General features: G+C 38.6%; 1 protein-coding gene across 2 annotated transcripts in view; it reads right to left on the reverse strand.

Moving 5' to 3' along the window:
* The window catches only part of SLC24A2 (solute carrier family 24 member 2), a 102,816-nt gene extending 77,299 nt beyond the window's left edge, over positions 1-25,517 (reverse strand). For both annotated transcript variants that reach the window (XM_074166189.1, XM_074166188.1), the window contains exon 1: positions 24,582-25,517. In XM_074166189.1, the coding sequence (XP_074022290.1) occupies positions 24,582-25,517 (936 nt within the window). The remainder of the gene's footprint in view (positions 1-24,581) is intronic.
* Positions 25,518-26,995: the final 1,478 nt, after the last annotated feature.

Consider the following 26,995-nt stretch of genomic DNA (forward strand, 5'->3'; position numbering starts at 1 on the left):
TTCCTTCCCGGGTTGGCAAATCAATGGCAGACCCTCCCCCAGAGCAGCAGAAGAGTGGCCCCAATGGTTTGAGCCTACAGCTTGATGGCTAAAATACTCTCCTGAGAGCCAAGAGAGGCATCCCTGACCTCCCATAGGCAAATCTGAAGTTAGATCTCAAACTTGTTTATTGTGGACACTGGATTTCAAGGGTGTTATACCAAACCCCATTTGGGCTGCAAGGGGCCTAAGGAGGTCTCTAGGTCAAGCCCCTGCTTGAAGCAAATGCAACACTGAATTCCAGCCCAGGGGCTCAGGCTGTGTCCAGTCAGATCTCAGAAAATCTCTGAGGTAGTTCATTTTGTAAGAAGCCTGGTCCTCTTGTGCGTTTGTTGGCTGACCCATAAAAGTCTTCCATAATGAGATGCCTCAGGCACTATGTCAGAGTATGGCTGAGTTTACATAACTTGTCTAGGCTGATGCACGAGCTAACTGCTCAGCTATCAAACGCTACCAACAGAGAGTAGTTACATACGTGTGCAGATCCACAGTTCAGAAACACTGGTGTTAGATCCTTCCAAGTTTAGCAAGAATTTTCAAAATCATCAGACTTCGACACTTTTGCACATAATCCCCATTCAATGGGGATGCAGCCATTTCTACCTAAATAACTCTCCTAACAACAGACACTATAATTCAGAAATTCACTCTTGGCTAATATCACTTACCTAAGAATGACCAAATGATAGTAAAGTTTTCAGAAAAATCATATCATGAATATAAAGGAATCATAGTGCTGTTGTTGGCTTATCTGACAGCTAAAATCAGCACAGTACCTAAATGAGATGACAGATACTGTAATGCAGCTTCGTAATAATTAAAAACTTAATTGCTTTTATTGAGAGACTCAGAAGTTAGTCAACACTTGGTTGACTTCGTCAAAGAATCACCCTTGCCAATTAACAGTGCTGGCAAATACAGACTTTCATCTAAAAACCAAATAACCACTCCTCACGGTGGCAACAATTCTATTCCGAGCTAAACCTGCACAGTGTTGTCCTTGTTCAGATACCACGAATTGTGGCTGCTGCACAACCCAGCTCCACACAACAAATCTGGGTATAACACGCTTTACATAACCGTGCTGCTGAATGCTAAGTCTGTTAAGATAAAGAGCAAGTGCCTAAAGTAGGTAAAATGATACAAAACTAAGTATTTCTGCTTCCTGCTGGATGGTTGGAAGAAATGGTGTTTCTACTGAAAGACAGGGGCATGTCTGTTAAAAGAACTTTGCTCTGAATCACCAGGACCCAGTGACCTGCTCGGACTGAACATTCTGTGAAATGTGATTTTCTTTCCCTTCACAGTGCTTAACTGTTTTATTATTAACCAGCAGGTACCTGATAGATATGTGGATACCTGCTGGTTAATAAAACAATTCAGCTCTGAATTTCTAGCTATCATATAGATACTCACTTGAAGTAATTACCAGGCTTTCTAAGCTTTTAATATACCAGAGGAAGCATTATCCTTGGTGGCTAGCTCTCTTAAAATTAATTGCCTATTATTCACCATTGTTTCACAAATTTTTGGATAGAATATGATGACGTAGGGTCTGAGGACGGATTAAAGCATTTGGGACCGGGCCATGTCCCCACATTTTGAGCAATGGCACTGTGGAAGAACAACACACCATTCAGTAAAACTTCTTTATCAAAAGAGTACTTTTCTCTCAGACACAGGTTTACTCCATTTCTTCCTTGCTTTGAAGGACGCATACAGTATAATTTGCTTGGTTTGTTCCCACAGCAATTTGCAGATTGTTCAGATGAGCTCAGAGGTTCCAGCTCCCTTGTCTAAGCTTGCTTCTTTAAACACACAGCCTCAGTGAGCTGCTCTTCGGAACAACTTCTACAAACATTAACCATTCATGCTCCCACACATTAATTGGCATCCAAGGAAATATTTTATTTTGTTAATATGTAAATGAACTCCTGCTTCATTTATCATCTTATTTACTACAGAATGTGCATGGGCTCCATGTTTTGGCCGTTTCTTCACTCTTGATTTCAGGATTCAAACACCTTCTCCATGGAAAACTATTTTCAGAGAATTCCCTATAGAGCTTTAAAATAAAGTTGTTTTCACTGTTGTATTTCTCTTCATTCTGTGCCTGAGCTATCATACACAAGTCTTAATAGCCTCCTATAAGAACCTAAAAAGATTAAAGTCTAGGAGGGACTGTGATAGGGTCACAAATGGAAGTTTTTGTAGTATTGCTCTGAATGTCTGTTTTCTTATCACCTTCCTGTATACAGGATGAAAGGCTGCTCTGCTTGTGAGGACAGAAAGGTTATCTTCTACCCAGAGAACCATCAAATAGCCAGCTGGATTTATAAGAATGTTATTCGCAGGTATTTCAAGTGCTTCCATGAAAGAAGAAATAAACACATGATCCAGCAATATTTAGGTCTTGTCTAAGAATTAATTTTCCCCAAACATTTTCAGTCAGGTATCACATACTCTTAGCTCATCATTACCAACATCCATTGCCTTTATCTTACAGTGAGACATGAAGACAAAATGCCAAAGCATCCTCAGATGCACACTGCATTTGTGCAGGCTTCTACAGCAAGAAGCCTGTTTACTGCAAGTTTACTGAATGACTTTACACTGCCTATCAGCAGGAAGCAACCTGCCTTTGGCTGGACAAGCCACCAGGATGGAAGGGATTGGTCTTACAAACAGCAAGTATGCCTAGTCACAAAGTGCTGTTGCTTCACACTCCATACTATGACAGTGAGTGGTAGAATAGATATGTTTCTGCTACTCTTGTTGAATAATAAACCCTCACAGCCCTACTTAGTCCCACCATAATTTATGCAGAGTGCACAGTTAATTGCGATTCAGTGAGGACTCCTACACAGATAAATCTCCTAGCAAGAAAAATTTAAATCTTACCACATTTGAACTAGACAACTGCTTTAAAATTACCCCTTGACTACTGAATGCAAAGAACGCTGCAGTGCCACAGCAGCTCCTGCAGATAACTGAAAACACCACAGAGCACTGAATATTGGTCCGACAGATATTAGCAAAGCACAGCTTTCACTGCCCTCTGCACCACGTCCTAGTGGTGACAGAACATGCTGTGATTCCTACGGAAGTTTAAGCGTTGGTGTATCTTAAGTGGATTTATTATAAATACTTCTATGTTTAGCACACGGGCATATAGCTATGAGTAGAAAAACCTGAAATAAGTAAACTGGTGTGTGTGTCTATTTCAGTCAAGCCCACAGCAGCCAGTGCCTGTTCCTGCCTATTCCTAAGCAACTCATTAAAAACTGCAATTAATCCTTTTGCTTGACAGCTGCCATTCATCCTGTTTAACTCTTCTGTAAATTAGTTCTATTTTTATAAAGATTTAGGACATTTTTTTATCATTGGTACATAGTAGATAGAAAATGGCAATGCTACAGTGCATTTGGCAGTCACTTAATACAATTCAATTGTTTTAATCCATTCTACTCCTCCTGGTGTGGTGATGTGCTTTCTGCTGGGGGACGAAGGGAGTTGTAATTGAAATCATTGTGACTCTGATTTGGATAGTGAAGGTATTTACCAGTTTCTTTCAACTCAGTCTGATTTAAGGCACCCTGGCAATGGCCTCCTAATACCGGCCACACATAAAGCGAAAAACCATGTCCAACCTACCCATCATGGCTGCTAGCTAAAGGCTCCCAGACAGAGGTCAATCCCATATTAGTAACCTTGGTCACTCCTCTGAGGACTGTTTGTGCTGCTGTACATAATAATTCTTGCTGGGATAGTGAACAAAGATCTCAAAAAGGTGGGCTGCAGCATCCCACTGCACCTCAGCATGTCTCACATGCCTGGTCAGTTACTTGTCTCTTTTAAAAAGATCTTCATGTTTAGGGACTGTCAGACATGGTCCAGTAACTGGAATTAAAGCAGCTGATGGTAGGCCTGTTTAGTTATTTGATTATTTTGGTTTAGCCACCAAATCTAAGAAAAAAAAAATTAAATAGAAATGTTTTCCTAGCAAATTTGCTATGAAATTAGCCCTAAAATTGACTGAAACCTCACTCCTTACAGTGAGTAAAGAATTTAAAAAAAACCCCCTTTGTTCAGCTGACTGATATGAGATGCATCTGTCTAAACACAGCAGTCTACCTCTGATCAAGTACTATATTTTCTCCCTCCACATAATAGAGAAAAAAAAGCATTTCCTGGGCTCAATGCAGGAATTTTTGTCTTAGATGCATCTACTTCTCTTCATGAGCTACAGAGACAGCCAGATCACAATACCCATACATACTCATAAAGAGTTTCATGCCAGACAAATCTCACCTCACTCTAAGTGTAAGCAAGCAGACATGACCTTCTATGCACTTTTATTGCTCTCCAAATTGAAAATGCTGCAGAAACTGAAGGCAAATATAAGGGAGGGTTTATTTCATTCTAGGACAAAAAATGTCAAAAATCTGTGAGGCACACAGGATACATGTGTTGAGGAAGAAACAGTTGGTAAAATAAAGGTGATAATAACTTATTTTCATTTCATGAGAAAAAAAAGTCAGTTGCTCAGAAACAGGCTCTGTTACTAGTAATTTCAGGAAAAAATGGGGGAGACAGCTGAATTTTAATGCTGAGAGTTGCTTGGAAGTCCAAGCTCTCAATGAGATGTCACTTCTATGGTAAACAGATCCATTCGGTTAGTCCTAGTTAATACTTCAGAGATTTCTCACAGAGAAGGCATTTGGTTTCCACTGTGACAAGTTGGTGTCGCCAGCTCATAAAGGCAATCTAAAGCAGTCAAGCAACTCATTTTGATCTTCTTTATGTTGTACCGGAACAAAAGTTCAGCAGAGATTGGTACGTTTCTCCGTATGACTTTAGAGTGGGAAAAACAATTGCTTCAAGTAATTCCTGGGCTGCAGTCACATCATTTCATCTGTTTCCCTCTATAGCTGGCCAGGTACTAAGGTATGATTCTACGAGCAAAGTATTAACTGTTTGCATTTGGTAAAAATATTTTTCATATGGTTCGTAGTTTATTATCATTAAAACTGTATTTCCTTATGTCTCACTGGAATAATTCGCTTACACATGTACTTACACACAAGTCTTATGTGCTTTGCTTTTATCTTGCACCCAAGTTTCATAGGAATCAAGCAACAACAAAAACAATATGCCAATATTACATGTCTACTGCAAAAAGCAAGTTCTTACCAGAAAATAGGTGACTGAGTATAGCTGCTTGTTTCTGCTGGCAGATCACAAAGCTCCTACAGTGATGGACAGTGCACCTGCTCTAGTAAGTAATGACTACCAAAACTTCTCAAAACCTTTCCCCTTGTGTCAATAGCCTTTAAAAACTGAGTCTATGATCAAGAAAGCAAAATTTCAGAAATGTTGACACCAGTCAGCCTGGGTTTAGATATAATCACACATAAAATAAAAGTAGGTTTTGTCCCCATTAACCTTGTTTCTCCATAATCTCAAGGATGCTTTGTACCAGTCTCATGCACCAGCAGAAATCAGAGAGATTAAAGGATTTCTATGATGTACACCAACTCTCTGGAACTTGGCATTAGTGGTGCTTTAGGACACCTTGCTTTTTGTTCTCTTGGACTGAATCTTTTCTGGCAGCTCTGCACTACTTAGTTTCTCCAGCAAGAGGAACCTATGGGGCTGTCCTGTGCAAGACAGCCAAACTGATCCGTAGGAATGTGTTTGTGCTATTAAAAAGTGGCATATCTCAAGCATTTTCAACAAACACCTTTTATTTTCTAGCCCCATAAGAAAAAGTGCCCCATTGCCCACTTGTTCTCATTCCATCTGCACCAGAAGGACAGGTTGTTCTCCTTTGGCTTATATCTTGCTCTTTGTGGACATAAGTTAATAAATTCTTTTATCTCCTCTCCATATGCCCATTTTCTTTATGTGTTTTTTCTAAGGTATTGTAAATAGGCAACATAGAGTCCAGGAGACCAATGTTAAAGCAACTCTCCATATCATTCCCCTAAACCAAGTGCTGTTCAGAGCAAGGCCTCCCTTTCTGAACAGTTGTTTAAGCTGAAATACATCAGAAAGTATTTAACCTGCAAAATCTAAAACACTGATGTAGGACAAGAGTATCTATAACACAAAATACACAGCATACAAATACACATTGCCCAGTCCTACTGCAAAGTGGCTAAATACTGAACTCTGAGCTTACTGACAATAATTTTGTCCGATATGTAATTAGCTACCTTGATGTCTCTGTGACTCAGCTTAATTTAATTTCTTGCTTGATTTTCATTTCATATGGAAACAAATGTGAGGGGGGGTCTATATAAAACTAATGGTGATCTCAGACAACCCAGAGAAAATTAGTATTTGATATGAAATTAATGACCTGAAATACTGACAGTCTTCAGTCTCAGGAAAGAGGCTTAATTCCTGAATTTGCCCATAGGAAAGAAAAGTAATTGCCCCTTTACCATACTAGGTGTTCAGGGTAGTACGCAGACCAGAGAATGCCATAGGAGGAGAGGCTGAGAGAGCTCGGGTTGGTCAGTCTGGAGGAGAGAAGGCTCAGGGAGAGCTTACGTATGTGCATGAATAACTGACAGGAGGGTGTAAAGGGGCTAGACTCTTCTCACTGGTGCCCAGAGAAAGGATGGGAAGCAATGGCACAGACTGAAATAGAAGAAATTTCTTCTTAACCTTTGGAAGAAAATCTTTTTTTACTGTGAGGGCGGTCAAGCAGTGGAACAGGTTTACTGGGGCCAGCGTGGAGTCTCCCTCCTTGGTGATATCCAAATCCAATCAGGTATGATCCTGAGCAACCTGCAGTAGCTGAACCTGCCTGAGGCAGGGAGGGGCTGGACAACCTCCTGAGGTAGCATCAGCCTCAGCCCTGGCGTGATTCTAAATGCAGAACCTCATTAGAGGTACTTTAATGAAAGCTGTTTATTTCAGTAAGCTCGCTTATATTCTCTGTGCTCAAACGAACAATCCTTCAGTAAAAAAAAAGAAAGCTAAAACCTGAAATTATAATAGCCTTCTCTTTCAAGCTCATGAAATATAACATAGTCACCTGAATTCCAGAATTTAAGATCCTGAAGTGGAAAATACTTTTGCAGGTGTGTTCCTTGCAGTATTTCTCTTTACTACTGCCAGAAACTAAAATTGTGCTATTTGTGAGCATAGTCTACCTGCTAAAAGTACTTATTTATTTGTATATTTATGTTTATATCTGCACCTTTGGTAACTTACTGAAAATCATCCCACATACATCTGGGCCTTTACATCAACTTATTTGTTGTACATGATATATACAATGATCTGTGCTGGCATTTATTACCTTCTGGCCTAAAGTTTGGATAACAAATTATCTCACAGTCAGGTGAAGGGTGCTTCCTATTACAAGTGACTATAATTACTGCGAAGGAAATGTGGTATCTTATTCTATTATAACTACAGTGTACATGCCCTGGTTCTTTGTTACTTAGGTCTCAAACCAAAACAACCGCATCTCCCCTCTTTCCTCACCCTGTAAATACATAGTGAAGAAAATGGGAAACATATCTAGAAAAAAAAAAAAAAAGACATTTAAGATGATCTTTCATTATTTCAACTGCTGTTGAGCAAAACACATTATCTGGTTTCTTGTTCCTCTGAGTAGGCCCAGTCGGGACACAGACTTCCAAGCCGTTCACCTGCAAAGCTAAGAGCCTGTATTTATATTTTATTGTTGCTCTTTTCAGCTGAGAAGTTGAACAGGATCGTAAGCCCCATTAGCTAAGGATCAAGCAAGAGACTGCGTGCCATGGCTTGCAGCAGTGTGGAGAACCTGCTGCTCCCACAGGAGATCAAGACCCACAACAAATACCTTGATGAAAGATCTCTCATCAACAGCAGCAAGACTAGCCTGTTACAGGAGGTGTCATCCCACGTGCTGGAGAAACAGTGTTTTAATAATAATCTGATTTCATCATCAAAATGTCTGGGTACTGCAGCTCTCAGCTGAAAGGAGAAGCTGCATATGCCTATCAGGATACATAAAAATCGTTCTATTTTTTCAGTGTCAATATCACTAGAGAAACAAACATTTTTTTTTTTTTATAGCATTTTATATCTATGCTGAAACAGCATACCCTCAGCTATCTCTAATGGGTTGAAACAATATCCTCTCTTGGTAACTCTGAACTTTGAGGGAGTTTGAATCTAAAAAATTAAGTATAAAGGCTTTTATGTTTCTAAGTAAAATGTCTTATGTTGACTCACATATTTTCACTCCAGGATCCGAAAGAAGGTCACCAGATGGCACTATTACACATTGTCTTTCTGATTTCAGTCTCTTAATATACACAAAAAGTTTTTAATTGTGAAAGAACTGGTAGTACTGTTACTGTAGCACTTGAGTTATTTGGGGCAAGTGTGATGAGCAGCACCTCTGTTTTAATATCTGCAACCTTAACAAATTCTTCCAGAGGAGATGTCCTCTGAGAACCAGATGCTCTTTCACAGATTTAAATAGAGACATAAAAAAAGTAAAGGGACTGCTCTTCCATTATTTATGTCTCTCTCTGCTCAAAGACTAGCATGTATCTGTAACGGGAACACATCACAGCAGGAATGCACACACATTTGGCTATGCTAATTTCTCCTCTTTGGTAAGCAGAAACCCTCTGTTGTCATTATACAGAGATTAAATGCCCTAGGCATACTGTAAATATGTACTTCTCTCAATTACACTGACAGTGAGCCAGCATACCCAAGCTGCATCTTGGACCCAATTAAAATGCGTCTGCACACCTATTAGGAAAACACTGCATATATGACAGTGAAAGCTGACATTTCAACCTCTGTCTTGATTGTCCTCAGCTCTTCTTTTAACAACATGAGCAGAAATATTGACCTCAAGACTCCTAATTGACATGATACTTACAAATAGCCTGAGCAACTCTTAATATGTATATTTTATAATAGCAAACCATTGCTCATTTCTGTGGCTACTAATTTGTGATCCACTGATATGCGAGTCATGATTAATTCCACAGTGTGTTAGAGGAGTAATTCAAAACATTAATTTAGACTTGCTAATGCTTTAAGGTTGTAGGGGTCTTTTAGCTTTGTTCAGATACGATTTTGTTGAAACCTTACATAAGCTGCATATCACTTTTTTCCTGACTCATAGGACAAAGAAATAGACTCAGTAAATTATTATTTTGCTTTCTGCATATCCCATTACATATATTTTTTGTGAACTATATCTTATACTCCAACAAATTCAAAACTGGTGAAACAGTGAAAAAAAAATCAGGCCATGAACTTTTAAATATGTGATGAAAATGGCCAACTGTCACAAAGACTCCTGAGCCACACATGGTCGATTTGATCTGATGAAACACAGTCACTCCTCCTATATCTTGACTGTGATTTATGTGATAGCATCATTAATACAAGAATTTCACTTCATGACAAGTGTATCATTGGCACACATGCTGCATTGGAGATGCTGGCAATCTTGCTGAAGAAAGAGACTGGAAAACATCAGAAACACAACTGTTTCTGCTGATAAGGGGCCTAACTTTTACGGCATCTTATCTTACCTTCTGATCTCTGTTAAACTTATTCTCCTAAATTACAGTTTGGAGGGTGCATGCTGGCCAAGACATAGAACACGCAAGTGGAACTAACCAAAGCCAAGAGAACTGCCACCACAGACACAGGGGAGCACTGTCAGCAGTCGCCCTACGCAGCTCAACCATGTGGAAAACATTTATCCTACATTTCTTTTTTAAGCTTTTTTGCATTTTACAAGGAATAAATTCACCCAGTGGACATACAATTTTGTCTACGGTAGCACCATATTTTGGAAGTACACTGAATAAGGCAACAGATTTTTTCACAAGAAACGGTGTCGCATTTTACCAAAAGTAAAATGCATAAACAGATCTCTTCTGTGTATATTTCTGCTCACAGAAATGAGCAGTTCTGCTCAACACTGAGCTTTATATTTATCCCAGGTAGCTTCATGAACTTAAGTAAACTTCTTACACTAGGAGCATAGCACACATCCTATTGTAATAGTTCTGGTATTCTCAAGCCTAGAAAAAACTAGATTTCCAGCAAAGTTCTCCTTTCCAGGTGGGTTAATATTTTCAATACAAAAAGTTAGCAAAGTACAGGACGCCATCAAGAGTCAGAAAATCCTACTTCTTTTTCCACGATGTTTGCTGCCAAGTAGCATCTTAATGGTCATCACTTTCTGCACAGTATGCTGCAATTACACAAGGTTCTTCTAGCACTCTGAATCCCACTAAAACCAACAATGGTGATATCCACCTACTGCAAACAGAAAGCCAGCCCCATGCAGCTGGTCAGCTCGCTGCGGTGCACAATTCCTGGCTGACGTTTGGAGCTGAAGGAACAGATTCTTCTCCTGCTCTTGGTGTCAGGACGCACTCTGCTATGTGGTCTTTCACAGGCTGCCAGAAAGGGTTTCTTGAACCAGTGTTTCAGGAAACAGTGACACAACAATCTCAGCCCTGGCAGCATCTGGCAAACCTGACACATCAGAACACAAATGCCAAGATATTAGGAAAACAGGTAAGTTGCGACTCCTTGCCGAAAACCTGCTGGTTTTCCTTGTTCTCCCTTTGCTGCAAGAGGCTTGGGGAAAAAATTGCAACCGGTGTTGGCCCTAGAAGAGGTCAGGGAGCACTGACTGAGGCTTGGCATTGGCCAGTTCCTCCACACTACATCCCCTACACTTAGGAAGAACATACATCTCAGAGGGGTGCCCAGCAAAGGGAAGATGGTAAGTTTCAGGTTTTCCATGGCAAATGCACAGTGGTATGTATGGTAGAAAAATCTGTAGTTAATATGAAATAACAGATGCATAAGAATGAGGTAGGGCATCAAATCCTTAATGTAATGGGAGGAATTTACCTTTTAAGTACTTGTTTCTCACTACCAACTTCCTACCCTTATGCCTTACTCTTTTATCCTTATACTGATACAAGACGACACTGTAATTGCTACTTTGATCATTCATTGATTATGTCAAAAAAGGGTAATGGTCAGAACACACTGCAACAAACAGATGATGCTCTACACTTCAGGAGTGAAATGCCACTGTCTTCTTGCTAGGTGCCGACATTGTGTTGCTGATTATTTTAATGGGGTGACATCCAAGGACATCCAGGGTTGGTTTTTCTTTTTTTCACAAATGCATAAGGTAGGCATAAGATTTTACAAGTCTGAGGGGATCTGAGACATAGTGAAAGAAATTACTTATCCAAACTCAACCAACAAGTCTGAATGAGTGATAACTGCAACCTGATTTTCTTTTGCTAGGGAACTGTGTGCACATATGCTTCCTCACGGCAGGCTCCATTCTCTCACTATATTGTAAAATATTTGAAAACAACAATTAGCATTTAATTGTGAAGAAAAAAGTTCTAAAGGCAGTGAAAAGCAGATGGAGCAAGAACAATGTAATCTGAATTTTCATGATTAACTGCTCATTTTTCCTTTGGAACCTGGAGTTGCAAAATCCTAACAAGGGTTTTCTCATTATTTTAGCAGCCGTATACAATTTAATCCATTCATTTTAAGTGTTCAGTCATCCAAATTGACGGCTAATGAAAATTTATTTCATTAAGAAATGGGTTATTTACTTAACCAATACTCTAATTCTCTGAAAGCTAATATTATATCTCATTTTTTCAACCAGATAATGCAGAAAAAAATCTGCTATGAATCATATACGTTAACAGTCTGTGGCTGCAGTGCAAGTGACTTTTCTGTAAGAAACTGTAAGATTCACTTAGTAACCTACTTGCCACATGCACCTCTTTAGAACCACACGTGATACCTACATACTGACCCAAATACCAGGGGAGCAAATGAAATGTTCACGTTGATTAGCACCTAAATAAGCATTTTATTTTGCTTAGTAGGAGAGAAGAGCAATTTTGAATCGCCCATATCTTAAAGATGACCCTGTGCAAAATGACATCAGGTTGTCACCCTCACGACAACCTGATGCAGTTTCAGGTGTTAGAAAAGACAACACCATGATACACATTCAGGCTATTGCAGTAAAAGCACAAGAGATGCTTTTCAGATTTTACCACCCTATTGCTGTACAAAATGATCCAGATTAATTTTGCCCAACTCCAGGTCAAGAGAGAATTAATCCTTATAATAAAAATCCAAGTCACACTTGAAAAATGCACATTTCTCTATACTGATCACAGAAGTAACCTGAGGAGACTATATTCATAGGTCTGGCAGCACAGCTGAGCCAGATGAATCTAAGGCCAAGAGCTGGATTCTGCAAATGTCTAAGTCTTGAACTTCTCATTGGCAATTCTGAATGCAGATCAAATAAATCTGAAAATTAGTCAGTCTGCCTTTTTATTTTTGCATACTAATTTTCCAAAGGAGGACCAGGTCACTTATAGACAAGAGTTCTCTTCCACTTTATCACTCACAAAAATGTGCCTGTATGTGTAATAATTAATTGTAGAGCAGTAGCTTTTCCTATGTTTCAGAAAGTAATTAACTGACTTTACCCGTACCCAGTATTACCCTTAAAGACATGGACCCCTAAAAATTATGAAGGCAGCAGTGATTTCTAGGGATCAGATGTCTAAGAAAAGACTATTATGAGCCCACCATATAATAATTGCTGTGAGATTTATCAATAATCCAGAAGCTACCCACATGACAGGACAGATCAGGCTGTGAAACACTGAGTGCCCTTTTCCAGTTGAAATCCAAGGGCACAGAAAGCCGATAAAGCCTGTTTTGCTGACTCTGAGTCCAAAAGAAATTGCTTTGTTTGTTTGCTAGGTGATTTAATATGGAAGGAGAGCAGCTCAGAGGCTTGGAATTATACAGTGGCACAGAATGACCAGAGAAGCAGCAAGATCATAATTCTCAATGTCCTGACTTTTGGACTTAAATTCACTTTCATCAAAATCAGCAGCAAAACTTGCCATCAACTTCAAACCTACCTTATATTCAGTGTAGTCCTTTCTGTCACAAAAAAACCCGACAAAATAATTGTTGGAATTATAAAAATCTACACCTACATGTTTGTTCAAGTCCAATTCCACTTTTTCCTGTACTATTTCTCTTCATATTTTCAAGGAAGGACAATAATGGTAATGATGGGAAGAATTCTTAAGCAGGAAATCTACTGACATTTAAAACTACAGAAAAAATGGCTGCTAACAAGATTATGCCTACCAAGACGATTCAGAAATAGCATGCCACTAAACGAGAGCCTCATATATGCTATCTGGTTTGTTTGCCAGTTTCCACCAAGCCTCACCACTGTGGTATCTACCAGCTTTCCCTCAGATGCAACGAGTTCTGCCTTGCCTCAAGACCATTTTGCAATTAATATGCTGACCATTGTTTTTCTTGCACACAGTAATCCAATCAAGCAAGCAGAAACAACCCTTCCTACAGCACACTGAACAACATTCTACAAGGCTTGAAAGCCATGGGTTTCTAAGAAGATTAACTGAAAGAGAGAACCACATCTCAACCCCTAAATCCAAAACTAAGGCATGAGTTTGCAATTCAGTCCATGCTTTTTACTGAGCCTATTGCTGTCATTTTAAGATGAGAGTCTATATTCCTTTATGCATATTCACGTCAGATTATAAATGAACATTTATTTCCTATGCCCCTTAATATGAAAAAAGAGGTTGCATGTTTTTTGGATGCTAAATATATAGTATATGTATTACATCCTAAATACCCTTACGGAATTGCTTGCAAGCAAACAATGGAAGTTACCCAAATAATTCAATAAGTCATTTCAATACTAATATATTTTAATATACTGATTTTCAATACTTATATTTGGAAATAATTACTAATATATTTGCAAATAATTAGGGAATGGGTCTGATGTCTCTTCTATTCCTTTGGTTAAGATGACTTATACCTTCTGGGTAGATACTTGAAGTGAAGAAAGTAATACTCTAAATTCACGTCCCAACCTACTGCACAGTTTCTTGCTTATGTAACAAATATTAGTTACTGTAATTCCAGCTGTTGGCCTTTCCACTGAATAAGGAATGGCCTTTTCTCCACATGAAATGTCATGTAGTAAAGAATAGTGCCCTGGGCCATTCCCATGATAGAATCAAGTCCTGATTACCTCACTGGAAAGCAAGAAATCATCCCCCTCCAGTGATGCAGACTTCCTGTTTCTACCCCTGTAAAGGCACAGGATAGCAGGAATTACTAATATGATATATTAAGGTATAATAAAATATGTCAATAGCTTGGTATGTCATGTCCTCAGCCTCAGGCAGGAGTGATTTGTTGCTTGGAAGGAGTCCAATTTTACGGAGAAAACACAGACATATTTCTCTGAACAGCTAATCCGGAAAAAAACTATGAGAAATGTGCTGCTAGAAATTTTAAAAATTTGAGTAAGTCTTATGGAAATGGGTTACTAGGCAGAGGACAGATGAAATGATGTAGAAAGCATGCAAACTACCATCCTATGGATCTGCACTGTATCTCATTGACCTTTTATATGGCCTACACCTTTCAGATTCATGATTATGTGTGTATGTGTGCATGGGTATACATAGGTGTGCCTATACACACACACAAATGGTAAATGGTTCTAGTACAGACTGAGAATGAGACAATTAAAAGTTTACAAAATCACCACTTAATTATAACCTGTAGAGTAGGATTCTGAGTAGTAGCAAGTAGGGGTTTTATCTCAGAAGCTGAACAAAAAAACCAATGGAATATTCTTCCAAAATTCAGTCCATGATCATCCTCTGACTAAACTGTAAAGGAATTTTGCCATTGGTTTTGAGTGCGAGGAGACGCAGGTATTGTGTCTGTGACTTCTAGAGAGAAACTAGCATTGATGTGCTTGCTTCAAAGATACATATGGGTCAAAAACTTATTCTGAACTGGAGACCTTAACTGTTTTTCATGGTTTTCAATATAGAGAGGAAACAATAACCACTTCTTAATCCAAACTTTGTGGAGTATTTCATAATTATTTATATCAGTGCAGCATTTAATAATCTAGCCAAGACGAAGCCTTCAAACAGGATATGCCTCCACCCAGAAACATTCTAAATTAAAAGAAAAATATAGCAAATAAATGCAATTAATATTAAGAATAAACCAGAAAACCAGAAATAGTTCAATAGCAATAAAATTATACAGAAACAAGAAATGGCTGTTACGCAGCATGATGTTTCAAATTACTTCAGATGACTGCTTAAAAAATGTGTAAGTAACTTAATAATATGAAATATTTCCAACTACTCCTGGACAAAGCAATTTCTGGAGTTTCAAAATCTGGATTTTTTCCACTCAAACACGTTATTGCCATAAATTTTAGCTAAATGATTACTTGGTGATTGTGCCTGGTAGCAATAAAAGGGATTTAATTAGTGATTTGATAAAAGCTTGCACCACAAATTAAACAACAAAATAAACATCTGATTAATCCCCAAAGAGGTGCTCATCCTCTAGCATTACAAACCCTGCAAGCTTCAACCTTCTCCCTCGGGCAAAAGCCTACATAATTGGACAGGTCTCAAATGATGCCCTGAAGGTCACACCACAGGCTGTGACAGCTGACATGCCTTTTCCTTAGTGCTCTATATCCGCTAGAGCTGTTTTACAGCACTGTGAGAGGGTGAAAAGTTTACACTAGCCGGTTATGCAATAAATGTCACTGGTATTACCACTGACTTTAGATTCCCAGCACTAAGCAGTTAAGAGGTGATAAAGCAGGATTAATTCCCAAGGAAAATTTATGATTAATTTGTCAGTGTAGTATGCAGTACAAATTCCCTGCTATCTTTTTTCTTCCTCGAACAAGAAATTATTTTGCACCAATGTATTCATCCCTTGAGTGTAGCACTTCATAGTGCTGTTAATATCGTTGCACACACACCTTTAAGCCTATTCTCACACACTCACCTGAAAAGAAGTCATCCAAGATCATTGCTATTTACGGCTATTTGTGTAAGTGAATACAGCTTCAATGATACAGAGGACAGTGGAATAGTAATGGAATAGTGCAAAACACCATAACTGAGCAGTAACTATTCTCTGAACTGCCCTGATGAAATTGTATCTAACAGGGACAGTAAAATTACCCGAAGTGAGACACTGTTGACTAAGGCAGAGCAGCAGTTACAGCCCAAGATAAAGCTGCTTTTGGAGGCAGTATGAGCTCTGAACCCTCCACCTGGCTGTAGAAACAAGTACCCGATCAACACTTAAAGCTCTCATTGCCCTCCCAAGCCAAGAGGCTCAATTCTACTGTCACCAAGGCAATGGCTGTTTTTCCAAGACTGCATTTTTTTTTCATTTCCTCCTTTCAGATAGGAACACACATAAGCCAACAAACCATCCATGACAGCAAATAGCAACTGCACTTCCTCAAAGTTATAGGTATTGCCTGCAAAATGATGAAAAATGTGGTAATGTCCTACAATATATTTTGTCAGATGTAATTGGTTTGCCAAAAGTACACCCTAAGGCTGCTCTAACTTAGGATTTTTAGTTTGCCTGCAACAGTGACCTGTGCTTCACAATACAATTGCAAGAATTTCACACACATGTATTTACAACTAAACAAACTAAACCCAAACCGTCTGATCTGCTTGTTTTCCCAAAAAGCAAATTAGAGCACCAACACTACTATTTTGACTTAGGTATTATTATAAAAAAGAATGCTACCTTCTACTAGATGCAACATTGACTGATACTTGCTAAGATCTATTGCAAATCACATAGAGAAATAAACTATTTCTTTAAATTATCTCCTGGACATGCATGTGTAATAAATAACCAGCAAATCAGTGACACTTTGGATGATGCGGAAAAATATGATGGTATACTAGGGTATATATAAGCGTAAGCATATATCAGTGTACATAAAATTATAAGCATGATAAATCATATTCTTATCAGGCACTCCGAGTGGCATTTTTTCACCATGAACTACGGAGGGGAGAAACTGTGATTTCATACAGTTGCCTAAGCACCTGGTGTGATGGAGACTGGATAATCTTCTCAGTACTTTACTATGAAAATTAATAATAGTTAAAACAGAATCACAGAATCACATGCAGTTGGAAGGGACCTCTGGAAGTCATCTAGTCCAACCCCCCTGCCAAAGCAGGTCGCACAGGAGCTTGTCCAGGTGGGTTTTGAATGTCTCCAGAAAAGGAGATTCCACCACCTCCCTGGGCAGCCTACTCTAGTGCTCTGCCACCCTCAAAGTAAAGAAGTTCCTCCTCATGTTTCGGTGGAACTTCTTATATTCAAGTTTGTGCCCATTTCCTCTTGTCCTATCCCTGGGCACCACTGGAAAAAGTCTGGCCCCATCCTCTTGACATCCACCCTTTAAGTATTTGTAAGCATTGATCAGATCCCTTCTCAGCCTTCTCTTCTCTAGACGAAAAAGACCCAAGCCCCTCAGCCTCTCCTCGTAAGGGAGATGCTCCAGGCCCCTAATCATCTTTGTAGCCCTCTGCTGTACCCTCTCCAGCAGTTCCCTGTCATTCTTGAACTGGGGAGCCCAGAGCAGAGTAGAGGGGCAGGATAAACTCCCTCAACCTGCTGGTCACACTCTTCTTGATGCACCCTAGGATGCCATTGGCCTTGGCCACAAGGGCACATTGCTGGCTCATGGTCATCCTATTGTCCACCAGGACTCCTAGGTCTTTCTCCTCAGAGCTGCTCTCCAGCAGGTCAGCCCCCAACCTGTACTGGTGCATGAGGTTATTTCTCCCCAGGTGCAGCACCCTACACTTGCCTTTATTGAAGTACATCAGGTTCCTCTCTGCGCAACTCTCCAGCCTGTCCAGGGCTCACTGTATGGCAGCACAGCCCTCCAGCGTGTCAACGACCCCTCTCATTTGTGTCTGTGCTAGAACAATGCAGAGTAAAGAGCATTCTGCAAGACGGAGTTCTCATTGACAGCCCAAATTTCCAGAATTTTGAAATGCACAGCTAAGTATTACTAATGTATTTGGTTCGTACAGATAAAGGAAGATGTTGATTTCCAAGAGAAGTACTTAATAAGGTGTTTTGGATGAAAAACACACAACCAGTCACCTTTCTTTTTCTAAATTACCTGTATCTGACTCTATGATGCATAACAACTGGTCTGTGCATAATAAATTCATTACAATTATCTATTTTTGCTTTATCTTGTCATTTTAGGTTATAAAAATCTGGCAGTGCCAAGAAAGAATTTGAAACTCCAGTTTGTGTCAGTCTGCTGCACAGGTTAATAGAACCAGCCATGACATTAAATACTAAACCCCAATATTTAAATAAAAGCTGGCTGAAATACAATGAAATAATGCTAATCTAGGTTAAGGTGAAGGAAACGCCATTCTTCTACAGAATTAGCAACACCACGCTAGTTATAGTTTGCAGGTTAGGCAAAACATCGTAGATGACTAGGGAGAAATTAAGAAGTCTTATTCTTTATATTAAAGTTTATTTTATGAATACCAAAAAAGGTTGCTAAATAGATAAGAGATCTCTTAATCAATTGTTTTAGGTATTACAGCTATTTATTTATCTCTAATACATCTTCAACACCGGACAAGCATGGGCACATACCTTATTTTTAAGAACTGTCATGACCATTACATTTTCCACTTCTACATCACTTTTGTTATAATACTTTCTTCAGTATGAACTTACTACCCATTATGCAGTAACAAATTCAAATTGGTTATAATCTTATTCTACAGTTACAAAAGCAAAATGCTTGAATTCTTGGAAACAATTTCAGAAGGAGAAAGGACCCAAAAGGGGCTGTTTTCTCACCTCTGCAGTTGGCAGTGAAAAAACAAGTCCTACTAATAAAGGCAACAAAACCTCAGATCATTAATAGGGCAGAAGGTCTCCACCAAACCTAATTTTTTGCCATGTGGCCCTGGTTTTGTAGTGCTGACTGCCTACAGAGTGTCACCACCCAGAAAGGCCAAGGCCACCATAAAGTCAGCAGTGCCCAAAACACCACTGTACTGTGGCACCCTTAACCTGCAACAAGCACTGCCTTAGGGCAGCTTCTACCACTCGCATCCCACACTTTAGAAAAGACAGGTACCTACAGCTACTATTTAAAAACATGGTGTTGAGGGCTCACTACTGCCTTTTAACACAAGGTGAGAAAAAAATCAGGAAGTCAGCTGTGCCTTACCATCCAAAACTTTTATATGAGTGGGGCACCACATGAAGTGAGTAGTGAATGTGGGAGACCTGTATATAATTGCATAAAAGTGGAGCACTTTCACCACCAGCATCTGAAGATCTTGTAAAAGCCACTGGATTTTGTTAAATATTAGTCTGGGAGATAAACTTGGAGAACTAGCTTGGGCAAAAAAGCAGAGGAATGCGGGTTGGACGGAAAAGCAGTACCACGCTGCTCCACCTGGGTCTGTGTTTCTGAGCAACTCTGGAAGCAAAACCATGGCATCTGAAGATCTTCTCTGTCTAGAGGTGAAGCTCCTTCAGAGCTTAAGGACGTTCAAGCAGGCAGGTATTCTGAGGTCTGCTATACTGATCTGGGGACTCAAATTCCACTTACAGTCTCCTGTAGCTCCCATATCCTGTTGAGGATCTGGATCAAAGCACCCAAGAATGAGATAACAGAAGGAAAAACATCTATAAAGTCTTCAGATTTTGGGACGGTGTATTCCTCTCCCTGTGCAGCTTCTAGCACAATGAATTTAATCATGACTGGAGTTCTGAAATACAGAATAGTTAATATTTGCCAACACAGCTGGTTTTGTGCAGCCTCTAAGAAGCATGATCTGACTTATTTTTAATTACATATGCTTTTTTATTTTTAAATATATTGATGGATATGTTGTCCCCTTACTGTTCATTAAAGGTGGCACAGTTTTAGCCTTCCTTTTCTTGGCACAATTAGCAAGGGTTGCCCAGTGAATCTTTGTGGATGGCCATGATTTAAGATCCATACTGCATTTCCATGCGATCACTTTCTGCTCATTACCAGGGTACATACATACAAAACCATAAGACTCCAGTGGTGAAAACCATTATAATCATTGCTTTGTAGTCAATAAATTACTGAGAGGCACTAAAATAAACTGAGAATAGTATCCATTTCACTGTACTAATGGTTGCATATACTGAGTATCAGCCTTTGGGTAGGTCAGTAATACCTCTAAATTGAATCAATGATGCTAAATACTCAAGGCTATTTAACTAACAGCTACTGCTACTGGAGTAACATTGTTAACACAGAAGTAACATGAAATTTTTTGAGATAATAAAAGCAGATAAAAAGTAACACAAAACCAGGCTTTTATCAAAACAATATATGGTACAAGGACAGCGATGACGCTTGTGTTCCAAACGTACTTAAAACAATGCAGCCATCTTGCATACGGTGGTATGCAAGACCCAGACACTCATAGCTCTATATTCACAAACATGCTTGCACAAGTAGACCAACTGTGATATGTCTGTAGAGCAAGACCCTAATCTCTGTATGGACTACAAAGCATCGCTTTAAAATATCTTTTGTTGGTGATGAGAGAAGAAAAGCTATTCTGTAGACAGAGTTACAGTTCCTGGGTCAGTGGATTCAACATTGAGAAGCCCTCAAAAAGAACTGTTCAGGAGTTCAAACCAACTACAAACTCAGACCTTTAGCAGATTCCAGTTTTTCCTGTGGGCGTACAGGTAATTTGAGGTTTTCCTTAAACAAACACATATTATAACATACATTATAACACTGCCTGTGCCTGTGCAGTGTTAATACAGTCACAAAGTGGAGAAGTACCTAAAAATACTGTTAACAACCTTTCTTTTAGAATACAAATACTGCCATTAAATACAATGTGGCAACACTTGAGATCGGTATAGATCTTAAAATATCACACACAGGCTATTCAGGTTTCTGAAGACAACAAAATTGGCAATAAAATAATGTCAAACTATGTCTTGTTGGTAAAAATAGCTCATTTTCCAAATGCAGTTCTCTGTAAATGTAGAAAAACTGTAACTGTTTTGTATATACCATAAGCTATTTATCTAAAATGGTACTGTCAGTGAAACAGATGTCATTGCACAATATCCCCGTGCCACCCACATTCTGTTCTCCTAGTTGCCAAACAGAACTGTTTCGAGTTATTTACTGAGCGATCAGATTCAAGTATTTCTGCAATGATACATTAAAGGAAAAAAAGTACTTAAAAACTAAAACATAATTTCACATGATGTTTTACCATGATCTAATTTACTCAACATGCCTTCACCAGTACAGACTACGAAGCAAAGACTGAAAGCTTAGCGGAAGATCAATACAGTCTTATTTTTAAGAACTTTGTACATCAGCTTTTTCCATTTTCCTCTTCCTGTCCATTAGACTCAATTTCAAGCTTCTGTTTTTAAACATCTTCACTCAGCTGAGGAAGATGTAGAATTAATATCAAAGTTTCCTTCCCTACCCTACAAAAAAATAAAAATCTGTTCTTTGTAGTAGAACTACATAAAACCTAAAAAAAATATAAAAAAATAAAAAAATAAAAAATCACACCACAGAGTAAGTTAGGCTGGAAGGCACTTTTGGAGGTGTCTGGTGGTAGGATCACACTACCAACTGTGGGCCCCATTCAGGGCACCCCACAGGGCTCAGTGTCACTTGTCAGGGACCTATCTTGGTCTGCATATGCCATATGTCACCTTACAATGTAGAACTTAGCCATCTGGTCTTTGTTCTGTCTTTCCATGCTGTCTTGCTTTTGCAGTTTTCCTCCATTTTTCCATCCATGTCACAGTGATCTCCGAGGTTCGTCAGCATTACACTGCCATCAGGCTTCTTTGAGGCTGATATGGGGCACAAGACCATCCACAATTCAAACAGGACCTTGCCAATGCATCCCATGAACTCTAAATGCAAAAGGCTTGTAGTCTGTTCTCATCAGTGCCACCAAATTGTTGCCAAAATTCAAGTTACCAGATTTTCTCAACCTGTAGCCTTTAAGAACCTGGACTGTATTTGTTTGAAAGCTTGTGAGCACAATGAAATTCATATTGAGTACCCTGACTGCATTGTACTCTGACACATTTGTACAAGTAACTGACTCACTAAAGAAAATAAGATCAGAAAAAGTAGTTAAGTTTGAATATTTACAGCTTTCTAGTACAAAAGAGTGCTTTAGTTCTTAAAATGGGGAAGAGAGAAAGGAATCTAAAAGACATCTAGAGACACGTATGTATTCTAGCAAGCCAATAAATACATCTAGAGCAAACGACAGCTAAACAGAAAAATCATTTCTTATATAAGACCTTTTTCTCATGGGAAATACTCTCCTTCTTGAGAATGTAAAACTTTCTTCAGCATCTTATAATAAAAATACTGAAATTAACATTAAAATACACTTTAGTATCTCAAAGACATTTTTCATCTGATCAGATTTTTACTCTTTGATACTTGTTTGCTAATAAGCCACCTAACCCTTCAACTATCCAGCTTTATAATGCCTTATTTAGACCTCTCAACTTTGTTGAGCTGCTTTCAGATTACAACACAAAGTCTTAAAGATAAATATGGCAGGCACGTTTTTTTAGCACTTGCCAGCTTTTCAACAGTAGAATCAACAACAGATAAGCAGAGGGAGTGTTGGTTAGAGAAGAGAATTTTCTATACACTCCTGAAATAAAGTTCTTTTCAGATACTCTAACCCACCGATTCCAGAGAGCTGCCCAGCAATTCCCTGCCCTAATGGGGAAAACAAAGAGTGAAGAAGTTTCCATTACAACAAACAATTGAGATCACAAATTCTGCATTTGTTATAATAATTTGATTATATATAATTTTATTTTGTATTGACATAGCATATTCTTGATGACTGGAAGCAATCTAGGCTAACCGCTAATGCTGTAGAAATGAAGCAACCTTTGCTACCAAAAGCCAAAACTATCACTATCCCCCCGTAGACTGGGCAACCCAACTGGGCTTTTCGTATCGACTATTGTTTAAGACCAGTTATAGATTCACATCTCCTTCAAACCCAGTTTTTGGACAGGTGAAGGTGCATTAAATGGTTGCTTCATATACCATAGTCTCTTCCGATCGTTACACACATTTAGCAAAAACTGTGGAAGTACTTACAATGCACTGTGAAATATTACATTATTTAGAAACCAGCTAAAGTACTTAAAGCAACCCTTCTCATTAGGGGAAATACTTTGTTGGCCTTGGCCTTTCTTTTAATTTTCTTATAAAATCCCAATTATGCATTTTGAGAAAAATGAAGATAAGCATGCTGATTTTGGAAAAGGCATGGAATAAAAAGCAAAATATCAAACTACAAATAAGTATATATGTCTTAAACTTGGTTAGAAAATTTGAAAAATGAAAATTTTGTGGTTTTATTTTTGGTGGGCTTTTTTGTGGCTTGTCCTAAAACTGAAAGCACCTCTCCGTACTGCTAAAATACCAATCTCTCTCTTCAAAATTAGGCATATAGGTAGAATCATCATTTTTCTGTGAGTCACAGGTAGCCCCTCTTTACAGTTACATGTGCTCCATCTCTCTATCCTCCTGTTTATATGCCTGTACGCTTATACCAGTGGATTGTGTCTCTTCTGAAACACTCCTACTGGGCTGTTAAACGAAACAAACAAAACAGTGAACAGTTCCCTGATATTCTGAATATTACTGGACAATAAAACTTTATCTGATGAATAATAACCCTATTGCCCTACAAAACCAGACATTTCAATTTCAGTATTAAACATCCAATTAACATACTGCTACATACATAAGTATTTACAGGTTCAGCTTCAGAAGTCCCTTAAATATAGCCTGCTTTAAGAAGAGAGCTGTTTAAAAGGTGATAATTGATGAAGACCCACAGAGCATAAATTCCTGTCTCTACTTGTGGCCACATATCAGGCTGAAAATTAGTTTGCTTAATTGCAAATACTGTGAATGGGAAAACATCCTGCTTAAACAGACCACCTCTGCCTTTTGACATTGGGGTCACTGCTTTTCCCAGAGATTCTTTTCAAGTAATTGCCACTGATTACAACTGGAAGTTAATACTTTATATCAGCATTAGTAGATGTGAAAAACATGTATAAAAATACCCTTGTATACTGTTCTGAGTTACTTGTTTTTTTGAGGAAGAAAATGCATTAGAAGTCTTTGAAAAGCCAAATTTTGTCACAAGACCCCCTCAGATATCATTACTGCTTAACTCAAAAGCTTAGGGAAAAAATAGTAGCTATATCTCAGACCTCATCAATATGCCAAAATGCTGAGTAAAGGTTTATGTCTTTTTGCTGGCCTTTTCTTTCTGGATGATTAGGATCATTCTGGAGTTAAAAGCTATTGATTTACTGCCTAAAGTTTTATATTATCAATTCTATTGGATTGATTAAACAAACAGATGTTTTAGCAAAACAAGGAACTTTTTTATATTGCTTACTGTACTATATTAGGATCCTTAAGTTATAAGCACTTACAAGGGCATTATTACATATATGCTAATTAAAAATTGACCAACCTTTCCTTCAGCGTCTGCTGTCGTTACCTTCTCAACCTTGTTTCTGTTTAAAAATTTCTTCACCCATTCTTCTACTTGAACATTGAACTTCATGAAAACCACATAGCAAAAATATGCTGTCAGGAGTGTTAAACTTTCCCACCACATGATGAAGTTATCCAGAAAAAAGATGATTAGCAAGATCAAGTCAACAATGTAAAAGGACACATCTCGAAAGAGTGGCCACCAAGTAAGGTTCAAGATCTCTCTAGAAAATAAAGCACACATTCCAATAACAAACAAGATATTGAACACGGCAGATCCCACTATTGTACCAATGCCGACATTGCTGTGGGATATAAACACTCCTATTAAAGAAGTGAAGAGTTCTGGGGCTGACCCACCAGCAGCCATGAAGGTTGCCCCTGCCACATCATCAGATATGCTCAGTTTTTCAGTGATGACAGTCAAGGAAGGAACAAAGAACTCATCGCAGACTATGGCTAAAGCTATGAACATGTAAATCATTCCAATTACATGGAGGATCACTGCTCCCTTTCTTCTCTCCTCAAGAGAGAAAATGTCCTTGGGGTACTCTCCCTTGGAATGGTCATCTGTTGCATTGTCATGCTCAGCTTCATGTTTCATAGAAGTGTGTGGGTCTGGAGTGCCATTTTCATTCTGTTCTGTGAAATCCAACAGAGTTCTTTGGTGCCCACGCACCAGCTTTCGGATATCTAGGCTACTGGCCAATGCCATGCTATGTGGTTCAGTCTTGAAAAAGGCACTAATTGAAAGAGAGAAAGTACTAATGGCCGCTACACTGACAACAAGCCCTATAATTCGTATCAGTCTCAGTTTTTTCCTAACATTCTGGTGCTGTCTGCAACCGAACAGTGGTTCCCCCAAACACCACTCCTCCAAGACACCAGCAACAGTTTTTTTCTGAAGAGCCATTTTGTGTTCTCTGTGAGATGCTGAGGGAGTCAGATGGATTGTTCCTTCATACTTTTCTACAGCTCTGAAGTTAGAAGTGCTTTAAGAGTTTTCCCAGAATCAGGTACTTGTACTCTTCATAGGAAGTATTTTCTTCATTCATCCTAAAAGGACAAACAGGTATCATTAATACTAGCGAAACAACATGAGATTAGAAGCTTCTAAAAAGCATTTTACAGACTGGGTTAAATTTAGAATTTAAAGCAGAATATTACCAACTGTAACATAAAACTCTGTCACATCCCATTAGACACAGCAATGATACATTTGTTTCAGCAGCAACCCTGCGGATAACAGTCTATCAATACTCGGATCGTTTTATGCCTCTCAGCCACCGTGCTCCTCAGTTACTGACACAAAAAACTAGTGGAAGGTAAGAAACGTCTCCAAATGCTGCATAAAAAATGAAGAAACCACTATTTTAATGGACACACCAAAGATCATTACCTTCTGTAATTACTTTTCACCATGATCATGTAATGTCCAAATCCCAAACGCAGGGCAATAATGTATGAAAAAGCAATCAAAGTGCTAACAAGCATCTCATCAGACCTTTAGGCAGCTGAGCTGGTATTAATTGAAATGTTACGCATGCATAGAGCAACAGTCATTGATATGTAGGTAAAACACTACGCCATTGAAACAGGATCGAAACAAAAATCTACCATACCCACAGTTTCTGTAATTCCCCTGCAAAATCGACTCAAGTTTACACACAGAACTCAGCTTGCTTCTGATCAGACCCAGGATATTCACTTGGACTAGCTAAGACAATTTTTTTTTTTTCTCTCTTCTTTTGTTTTGGTTTATGTTACACGTTCAGCCATACGTGTAGGAAGTTACTAAGAATATCTATGTGCTAAGTATCTTTTAAAAGTGCTCCTCTTACAGATCCTTAAGAAAACATTTTACACAAGAGTTGATCGTGAAACAAAGGAAACAGTGACAAATTAAACTATGTGAGAAGAACTACGCATGTATGCTGGAGCTGAGCACTACAGACCAACAGCACTTTTAAAACAGAAAAAAACACTATATAATAACAGGTGCTTTAGTTACTGAATTTGAAGAATACATGTAATGTAGAAACTAGGTATGCATTATGCATATTAAGTTGCATTTTACATGACACAAAATATAAAATACTTTCTAAAAAAATTTGATTATTAGTAGTTACTATTACAGTCAAAAAATACTTTGTTAACACCTCTTATTCAAGTCATTTGCAGTAACAGTTGAATACTGAATAATCTATTAATCGGAAGAATATTGATTTTGTATTCTCAAATACAGAATTATAACTATTACATGCAGATATTCACATAAAAGTTGTGAAGTCGCGTGCGGTTTCTCCTCATTTTTACGCACAGCTCCCACACTGAGAAGATGTCATAGAGACATACTCCATCCGCAAGGCACAGCACCACAGCAGAGATAAT

This window comes from Numenius arquata, chromosome Z (assembly GCF_964106895.1).
Source record: "Numenius arquata chromosome Z, bNumArq3.hap1.1, whole genome shotgun sequence".
Lineage (NCBI taxonomy): Eukaryota > Metazoa > Chordata > Aves > Charadriiformes > Scolopacidae > Numenius > Numenius arquata.